The sequence below is a fragment of the Lactuca sativa genome, chromosome 8, assembly GCF_002870075.4.
Source record: "Lactuca sativa cultivar Salinas chromosome 8, Lsat_Salinas_v11, whole genome shotgun sequence".
Taxonomy (NCBI): Eukaryota; Viridiplantae; Streptophyta; class Magnoliopsida; order Asterales; family Asteraceae; genus Lactuca; species Lactuca sativa.
The window spans coordinates 209,166,227-209,176,457 of NC_056630.2; the positions used below are offsets into that span (position 1 = coordinate 209,166,227).

Here is a 10,231-nt window from a genome sequence, read left to right on the forward strand (position 1 = left end):
TGCAATTAATTTCATTAATTGACTTTCCTTATAATTTCAAAATTTTAAAATAAAATCTCATTAATTTGCTTTGATTATTTTATCTAAATGATTTGTTTAAATTTAAAAAAGAAAAACACACTTTAATTTTAGTAATTCAATTTGTTTCTTATTTTTCTTATAAATTTAAATTTCTCAAATATTTATTCGTATTTAATTGTTTTAAATACACTCATTTAATACATGGGGCTCACACCTAGTTTTGTAATAATGTAAGTCCATTAGCTTATATAGTTCTTCTAGACGATTCATATTATTTAGTATTTATACAATAAAATATAATTTAGTATCAACTATCTTTAATTTTCTCTCTTCAAAAAAAACTAGCAAAAATATGTACGTCTACGTTTTTTCACGTCTCATGAGATCCCTAACGAGTCGAATAGCTGCTTTTTAAAACGAACGATTCTTTTATCATCTTGTTAATTATGAGTCGACAAGAACCCATAAAAGTGAAAAGACGATTTATTCCCCTCTTTAACCTCCACCTCATATAAATGTACCATGTGCTCTAATAGAAAACAGACAAGTGTTGTATAGGTGATGTCGTTTCAAATAAAAGTCTTGAATTCCTTTGAGAGAATCATAATACAATGGTATACTTACTCTTGTATGCTCAAAAAAAATTAAAATCTAAAATTGTACGTTGATGTTCTACAGTTCTATCTTGTCATGCATAACATAAAAAAGTATAAAAATATGGTCAAGTTGTCAAAATCTCCAAGAAAATGATTACGTAAGAAGTATTTTTCCTCATTCTACAACAGTAATAACTAAATAAGGTATACTTGTTTCTTGTTTCTCACCTAAACATCACGTACAAGAATATATATATATATATATTTTTTCTATTTCTTCTTCTTCAATTTGCTTGCCTTAGATTGAGTGTAGGCAGTTCCCTATGCACACACAACAAAAAAACAAAACATCAATTAATCAATCGTTTTGATTACAATTGAGATAATAATTCATTTCAACCATAAAATATATAATTTTATGTGCTGTTTCTTTTTAACTTAATGGAAAAAATAAACGTAATTTCAGTCTTGTAAAAAAGAATTTAGGTGAGAAAGAGCAACCTCCAGCCACTCATCCATTGATGCATCAACGCTCCGGGTCCCAGTTTCCACCTTTGGTCCCTTCTTAGTTTTCTGAGTGAAAACAAGAAAGTTGAGTAATCATCTTAAGAATAAACAAAATAAAAGCTAAATGTAAGAAGGAATAGCAAAATATTTTCATAAAGAAAGGTACCTTGGAAAGATTTTGTATTTGGCCACGAACCCACAATCCAAGGAAAACAAGAAGAGAAATTCCAAGAGAAACTAGGAACACTGTCTCAATGCTAACAAGTCCACCGGCTTCAACAACTTCAATTGTACCATTATAAAATGTGTTTTCATATGGTATTTGGTCTATCTCATAAACTATTCTTCCCACAAGATCAAATGTTCCCGCCTACAATATAATTATTATAAAACCAACCGCCACATTATTACCTCTCAAAAGTTGTACTGCGTCTGACGTGCATTGGACTGGGACTGAGACTGATGTCAATGAAACAAAAATTGCAAATTTTTGTCCGACCCAAAAAGATGGGGCGGGAACTCACTCTCAATCTCTCGTCTGTGCATAAGCCGAAAATACCCTCCCCATCCTCATCACTAAAAATAGCCCTAAAACGCTTGTCCACTCCCGCTCAATGTAACAAACGCTGCACAGGACATGCTTTCTAGGGCTATTTTTAATGATGAAGATGAGGAGGGCATTTACGTCTTTTGCACATACAAGAGATTAAGAGCGAGTTCCCATCCCACCTTTTTGAGTCGGACAAAAATTTGCAATTTTTGTCTAAATGTGTGAATTAGTGAAAGATATACCTGTAGAAATTTGCTAACAGCAAAGATATAGGGAAATGTAGCTTGAACTGAAGAAGGAACAGATGCATTGTTAAAAGCCTGGAGAAATAAATAAATAAATAAAATACGAGTTAGATAAAACCATAACATTTATATACATTTGAATAAGACAAGTAAAGTGTTACACCTGTGTAGAAAGATTTTGAACCAACATGTTGTGATCAAATGGAAGATGAACACTAGCATGAACTGCAAGGACCTTTATATGTTGATCCCCTGTTCATCAAGTAACATTAGCAAATGAATATGAAAAAAAAAATCAAAACTTGAAAAAGGTAGGAAGTAAAACAAAAGTGAAAGAATAGTAAAATACCTTCATTTTTCATTCCAATTAAAAGCTCAGTCTCTTGCCCTGCTACTACCACTACAGATGACGAAAAAAACACGTATGTCTTAAGAAACTTATTACAAGAGACAAATGCCAAAATATAAAAATGGTTAGGTGGCTAAATGGATTAAATAGTGAAAGTAAACAAGTAAAATTTACTTACATTTTGTGGGATTCTTTGGGAAAACGCATACAGTTTCCACACCTGGAGCTGGACTATAATTGCCGATACCAAAGTCCTGGACATCGTCATCAACAATCCCAAGGTCTCCTCCTTCTTCAACAGTTTCAGCAACAAGCTCAGCGTCTTCTGAATCTGAATCCGACTGACACCTCGCAACTATGGAAAACCACCATCCATTAGAACAAGCTCAAATTCATACATAATCATGATTACAACAACAGACAAAAAGTTGATTGGGACAAAATTATGATCAAAAAAACTTAAACTGGCACTTTGGAAGTTTGGATCAACAAACATGCCGACTGATGGGTTTGTAAATTACATGAAATCAATTCAATTTCAGACATGTTCCCGATTCTCCAACCATTACACGGATTAGGTGTGATATATTTTTCAAAATTATGAATTAGGCTTGAAACAAACGTGAGTTCTAGAATTGGCACATGTAGTCAACATTCAACAACCAACTAAACCTAAAAATTGATAAAAAAAAATATCCAGACGCTAGAAATCCGTGAATTTCAAGTGATGTATATAGCATAAACTGCGTTTACAACCTCACAAATTCGAGTGAAGTATTCAGTTACAGTTGAATTTACTGCAAACTTAAAAAAACTAACATATAGGAAAACACAGAACTTGCAAGAATGATTAACAAAATAGGAAGCTACTACAAATGAATCTGATTGAACGGAACAAATTCGATCTTGATCGGGAAATAGAGAGCATAGAATAAGAAACTGAAACTGAAAAAATAACTTAAATCAAGATCAGATATGAATGGAAACCTTGAAGGAAGAAAGAGGAGGAGAGAAGAAGGAGCGCGAGAACGAAGGAAACCCTAATCTTCATCATTTCTGAAAGAGGAAGCGAGTACCAACAGCGATAATATTGAGTGGTTGATGGGGGTTAAGAAGAAGACCAAATGGTTTTTAGGTTTGTTTGTGCGATTTTTCTTTGTTTTTAATTTTGGTTGTGTCATTATACCCTCGTATTTTATTTCATTTTTATTAATCTGGCCAGTTCTATGAATCGCTCCATGCTAACTTAAGTTGACCACATAACTATTGAACACAAAAACTTAGGACTCTACCATGTCAACTTTCTGCCCAAACGTATACTAGCACTTTTTAACACTAAGGGATATTGTACATGAATATGTGTGAGTGAGATAATTAAAACGTATGTGTGAGTGAGAGAATTAAACATGTGTTTCTTATTGCAACGAAGACTACCCAATATGGTGCATAAAAAAGAACATCGTTCAAATGTCACATCAGCATAAATTTTTGTCTTCTCTCCATCATTTTTAGTGGGGGATAGTGTTCCTCATGAGAAACGCCGTTAAAAAAGAAGAAAATCACAGGAAAAAAGGGAGAGAAAAAATGGTGTTAAGAGATGTTACGTTGGCAACGAGAAACAAAGGAGGGGCGGTGTTCCTGGTGTTATACCGACATTGTGTAGGTACCATGTAGGCTCCTCCACGGCATTTACGTCTCACACCCAATAGTCTAAGGAACACCAAAACTCCTAAGGAAGGTGTGTGGAGTTCAAAGCGATAGGATGCCACTTCGTAGGGACCGAAGGTCATCGTCTTCGCATGACCTTTAGTTGTAAATAAGGAACCTCTCATACAAGACATTTGATGACATACCACACACGCTAGCATAACACTCCAAAAATCACAAAGATTTAATTTTTTTAAAAACAACCCATTATCCATAACGGTTTACAAGAAAAGCATCGTTTCAAAAGTAATTTCATATCAAAGTGTCCCAAAATAGTAATTTCAAAAGTAATTTCATATCATGAAAATAGGAAGATATGTTGTAACGACATAAATTTCAAAACAATTTTTTTCACATTTTAAAACATAATTTCATTCATGATAGTTATAAAAGTATCATTGTGTCACATCACAACCCTTAACATTACATCCCAAGATCATAACATGTAAAACTCCTCGTATGTGTACTGATCATGTCGGCGCCTTCCTGTGGTCGTCACTAGTACCTGAAACACATCACACAACACTGTAAGCATAAATGCTTAGTTAGTTCCCCAAAATACCACATACCACACATACGCCTTTCCAGGCCATAACTCTATGGGATCTTCCGATCCGAGTGTCTCAGGGGACTTCCGTCCCGAACCCCGGTAGACCTTCCGGTCCTACCCGTATCGACCTTCCGGTCCGTACCCTCTCGACCTTCCGGTCCGTATCATCTTGACCTTCCGGTCCATACCATACATAACATACATAGCACATACATATCACATATCATATAACACATACATCTCATAGCATACAAGACCTTCCGGTCGCACATAGGTACCCTTCCAGGTACAGTATAGTGAGAAGACTCACCTCGGTATCTCGGATAGTCTCGTACTCGGTCACACTGGTCTAGCCCTCGCCTAAACACATAACAATACTCATAAATAAATAATGGCTCTCAAGGCTAGATCAAATCCACTCTATAACTTCATAGAAGGGTAAAAGACCATTTTTCCCCTCCCTGACCCAAAAGTCCAAGGGTTGACCAAAACCCTAAAAGTCAACAGAAGGCAGTACGCGACGCGTACCCTCTCTGTACGCGGGGTGTACGCCAGCGAACCATAATCGAGGCTTCAACCCCTTACGCTACGCGTACTGGGAGTTACGCCCAGCGTAAGTCCCAGTTCAGCCATTTCTTTGATTTTGGTCTTAAACGATTAAGACACTCCTTCAACTTCCAGATCTGACTCTCTTACAACCTCTTAATCCATACAGTCGGAACCTTTAAGCCTTTGCATGGCTGTAAAGGTCCCTACACCCTCAAACCTCTTTCCTTTTCCCTCCAAAGGTCTAGATCTCATGCATGGCTCCATCTTTATGTCCAAGTTTGCATTTTTATGAACATACAACACCTATAGGCCAGAAATATGATAGATCTAGGCCAATGGAGACCATTTGCTCATAAAGTCTCCATCTTGGGAGCAAAAACCCTAGAAATTGGTCCAAGAAGCACATAACTCAAATAACAAGGCAAGGTTTGAGCTTTTTACCTTAAAAAGAACCTCCAACCTCTGAAAAGCTCAGATCTACTCTTTCCCACAAGCCTCTAGCCTCCAAAATGACCTCTTCTTTCCTTCCACCACCTTGAAATGACACTAGAAGCTTAGAACACCAACACACTTGCTAAAAACAAAGGGACTCTCTCTATTAGGTGTAACAGCCCGAAATCCAGGTGAAGAAGGAGAAGAATGAGCCATTGTTGGAGCTAGAAGTTGAAGAACAAGTGTAGATCCGAGTTCTACAGTGGTTGGAGATCCTTCCTGAGGTAAAAAGCTCAAAGCTTTCTTTGTTCTTCATAAGTTTTTCTTGTTGGACAATTTTTAGGGTTTTTGGTTCAAAGTTGGAGACTTTATGTGCAAAGAGTCTCCATAAGCTTATATCTGACCTTTTCTAGTGTAATATGTGTTGAGGAGTCATAAAAATCGAGTCTTGGACGTGGATCTTGTGGCATGCATGAGTTATAGTCTCATTATGGAAAGAGGAAAGGTGTTTTGAGCATAAAGTGACCTTTATAGCCATGCAAAGGCTTAAAGGTTCCAACTTTATGGTTTAAGACATATTAGAGGAGTCAGATCTGAAGTTTGGACGCAAATCTTAACCGCTTAAGACCTGAATGAGCTAAACAAGGAAATTGGGCATTACACCGGGCGTAATCCCAGTACGCGCCGCGTAAGGGGTTGCGTACTCGTTTCTGGAATGCAAGAGCACGCCCCGCGTACAGGAGCTGGTACGCCCCGCGTACTGCTTGCTGTTGACTTTGTTGACTTTTAGGGTTTTAGTCAACATGTGGACTATTGGGTCTGGGAGGGGTAAAATGGTCTTTTACCCTTCTGTGGAATTTTAGAAGGAATATAGTATAGTATTGCGAGCCGTTAATGATTTAGAATGATTATTTGATGTGATTAGGCGAGGCTAGGTCGAGGTTACGAGATTCAGAAATATCGAGCACGTGAGACTTAAACATCATACGAGGTGAGTCTTCTCACTATACTGTACCTGGAAGGGTACCTATGTGTGATCGGAAGGTTTGGTATGCTATACGATATATGCATTGTATGATAAGTTGCCTGTTTTGTATGCATTATGTATGTTATTCTTGATATGGGCCGGAAGGCATTATGATGTGGACCGGAAGGTCAGGGAGTTATGGACCGGAAGGTCGACACGGGTGGGACCGGAAGGTTTACCGGGTCCGGACGGAAGTCCCCTGAGACACATGGACCGAAAGGTCATGGCCTGGAAGGGTGTATGTGTGTAAGTGGTATACTGGGGAACTCACCAAGCATTTACGCTTACAGTTGTTGTGTTATGTGTTTCAGGTACTAGCGAGGACCGTGGGAAGGCGCCGGCATGACTCGTACACACACCCGCAGGCGGATTTGGACTTAGTTGATCTTGGGATTTGACATGTTTTGTATCATGATTATGTTACATTGGATTTTTATGGTTGGTTTGGAATGAAATCATGTTTTAAAGAAATGAAAAAAAATTGTTTTGAAAATTACGTCGTTACAAGTTGGTATCAGAGCCTTGGTTTGAGGGACTCGGATGCACCTTTTGGCGTATCTAAACTCAAACTGAGGATTTGAGCAATTTTCAACGATAAAAAAAAACTAAAAAAAACTAAAAAACTAAATTTTCTAAAAGAGCAAGAGGTTTTGAGACAACCAGAACAGAGCAGTGTGTACGGTCAGCCAGCGCCCGAACAGTGAATCCCCAATGGACCCTTACATTATGTGTTATGAGATATGTTATGTTATATTATGCATGCTAGAGCAGGCTAGGTATTCATATTAGGACTAGAGTGGCCTGATTTGTGATGTCTTAGCCTAGGAGATTTCTGTTACTGAGTTGCCTTGAGAGCGAGTAGGTAGCAGTTAGGAGCTCATGAGAGGTCTATCGGTGGGTAGCCAATGCATAACGAGAGTAGAGTACTTGTGATCTGGGATCCAAGGAGGAGGACTTGGGGTGAATGCTGATGCGGTGTGGTCTGTAGCATAGGGCCCGTACTACTGAAGACACCGGATCAGTGGGCAATCAAAGTAAGAATCCTTTGGACATCGGAGGACGAGTAGGGTTTTGTCATCGAGTGCGAGTATTCTCGATCGAGTCTCTGATATTTATATGTTGTATTTCAGAGGCATCATGGTTGGGACTCGACACACACCTGAGAGCAGTTGTGTCAACGACGAGGAGACCCGTCGATTGATTCATGAGGAGGTAGCTGCTGCCATCCGGACTGAGATTCCAGAGATGTTTAGGGACATCAAGACCACATTGATTGAGACCTTTGATGAGCGGTATGCAGCAGTGACTGAGGCTGTGCCTGCTGCAGCTACTGCTGCTGTTGCTGCTGCCAGACCTCAGGGAGGTGACTCGTGGTTGTTTCGGGAGTTCAGCAACACGAAGCCACCGGAGTTCGATGGGACGCAGGACCCGATTGCTGTGATAAGATGAATCTCTGACATTGAGGGATGTTTCTATACGTGTTCTTGTCCGGAACACTTGAGGGTGCGGTTCGCTTTGAACCAGCTTCGCTTGGGAGCGAAGGATTGGTGGAAGTTCGTAACGTCAAGCTTCACTCTGGCTGAGATTTCTGAGGTGACCTGGGAGAGGTTCACCGCCATGTTCAGGGATGAGTATGTTCCCCCGGTGGAGAGGGAATGGTTGGTTCAGGAGTTCTTGACCCTCAAGCAGGGTAATGATTCGGTTACTGTGGTTACCCGGAAGTTTCATGAGAGGGCGATGTTCTACCCTGAGCAGGTGTCGACTGAGCAGGCACGAATGAGCCGGTATTTGGGCATTTTGAGGAGGGACATTCGAGAGTTCGTGTCGAACTCAACGTACCGTACATTTGCTGAGCTTCAGGTAAATGCCCGGAAGCGGGAGATCGAGTTGGAGACTCAGGCCAGGGAGGAGGCCGAGTCCCAGAGGATGGATCGGCGGCCGGCTCAGTCTCAGCTGGCAGCCAAGCGGGCCAAGTCCGCTAATTTGAGGACTGGAGGCCAGAAGGGCCGCACTTATGGGAAGTACGACAAGGGTCATGAGGGAGCTTGTCGATCGGTTTCTTGCTACAAATGTGGCAAGGAGGGTCATATCGCCAAGGATTGCCCCAAGGGATTCGTGGTTTGCTTTCATTGCAACCAGACTGGCCATCGGAAGGCCGAATGTCCACAGTTGCATCAGGGGTCAGCACAGGGATCTGCACCTGCTGCTAGGGTTACTGAGGTTCGACCGATGAAGGCTGAGGCTCCGAAGGCTCGTGGGAGAGCTTTCCAGTTGACTGCGGAGGAGGTCCACGCAGTGCCCGATGTTGTGGCTGGTATGTATTATGTATTTATCTTTTCTTTTGAGATATTGTGCTTATATGATGATATGCGTAGGTACTTTTCTTGTGAGTTATGTACCTGCTTTGGTGTTATTTGACTCGAGTGCGAGTCGTTCATTTGTTTCTTTAGCATTTAGTCAGCACATTAGTATCCATCAAGAGGCATTGGGTCGACCTCTGCGAGTTTCCATAGCTGATGAGCGAGCAGTGTATGCTATGGATGTGATTCGAGGATTTATCCTCGAGATCTTCGGTGTGGAGTTTCCGATAGATCTGGTCCAGATTGCGATGGGGGATGTGTGTGTTATAGTGGGCATGGATTGGTTGAGCCAAAATGGAGCTGTTATAGACTGTGAGCATCAGTTGGTGACGATACGAGACCCTAGTGGGGGAGTACTTATGGTGTTCAGTGAGGGAACCTGATGTGGGTCAACGTTTTGTTCGGCTGCCAGGGCGAGACAGAGTTTGCAGCAAGGCTGCAGTGGATTCGTAGCCTATATGATGGACACACGAGTGGCCGCTGGGAGGCCATGTTCGATTGATGAGTTTCCGATAGTGTGCGAGTTTCCGAATGTTTTTCCCGAGGAACTACCGCGTGTGCCTCCCAAGAGGCAAGTGGAGTTCCATATCGATTTGGTTCCGGGAGCAGCACCTATCGCCAAGGCGCCTTATCGCCTCGCGCCACCAGAGATGCAGGAGTTATCCTCGCAGCTTCAGGAGCTGTTGGGGAAGGGGTTTATTAGACCGAGTAGCTCACCTTGGGGAGCGCCGATCCTTTTTGTCAAGAAGAAGTATGGTTCACACCAGATGTGTATTGATTACCGGGAGTTGAACAAGTTGACGGTCAAGAACCGTTATCCGTTACCGAGGATCGACAATATGTTCGATCAGTTGCAGGGAGCGTCTTGGTTCTCCAAGATAGATTTGAGATCGGGTTATCATCAGATGAGGGTTCGGGATGAAGATATCCAGAAGACAGCGTTCAGAACTCGTTATGGGCATTACGAGTTCGTGGTGATGCCTTTTGGGCTCACCAATGAACCAGCTGCGTTCATGGATCTCATGAACAGGGTGTGCAGGCCGATGCTGGATCGGTCGGTGATTGTATTCATTGATGATATTTTGGTGTATTCGAAATCTAGAGAGCAACACGAGGAGCATCTGAGAGAGATTCTCGGGGTATTGAGGTCGGAGAGGCTTTATGCCAAATTATCTAAGTGTGATTTCTGGTTACGAGAGGTTCAGTTCTTGGGACATCTCGTCAACCAGAATGGGATATTGGTCGACCCGGTCAAGATTGAGGCAGTCATGAGGTGGGAGGTGCCGAGATCGCCCACTGGGATCAGGAGCTTTCTGGGATTGGCCGGTTATTATCGGA

At 41.3% G+C, this 10,231-nt stretch overlaps 1 protein-coding gene across 1 annotated transcript; it reads right to left on the reverse strand.

Moving 5' to 3' along the window:
- Positions 1-747: 747 nt before the first annotated feature.
- Positions 748-3,427, reverse strand: LOC111879223 (translocon-associated protein subunit alpha). Its single transcript, XM_023875694.3, has 8 exons — positions 3,256-3,427; positions 2,447-2,623; positions 2,269-2,319; positions 2,083-2,171; positions 1,917-1,994; positions 1,291-1,494; positions 1,119-1,190; positions 748-938 (listed from the first exon to the last, which is right to left on the reverse strand). Exons 1-8 carry the CDS (start codon positions 3,320-3,322, stop codon positions 888-890), a joined length of 789 nt encoding a protein of 262 aa, XP_023731462.1. The 5' UTR covers positions 3,323-3,427; the 3' UTR covers positions 748-887.
- Between the last annotated feature and the right edge of the window lie 6,804 nt (positions 3,428-10,231).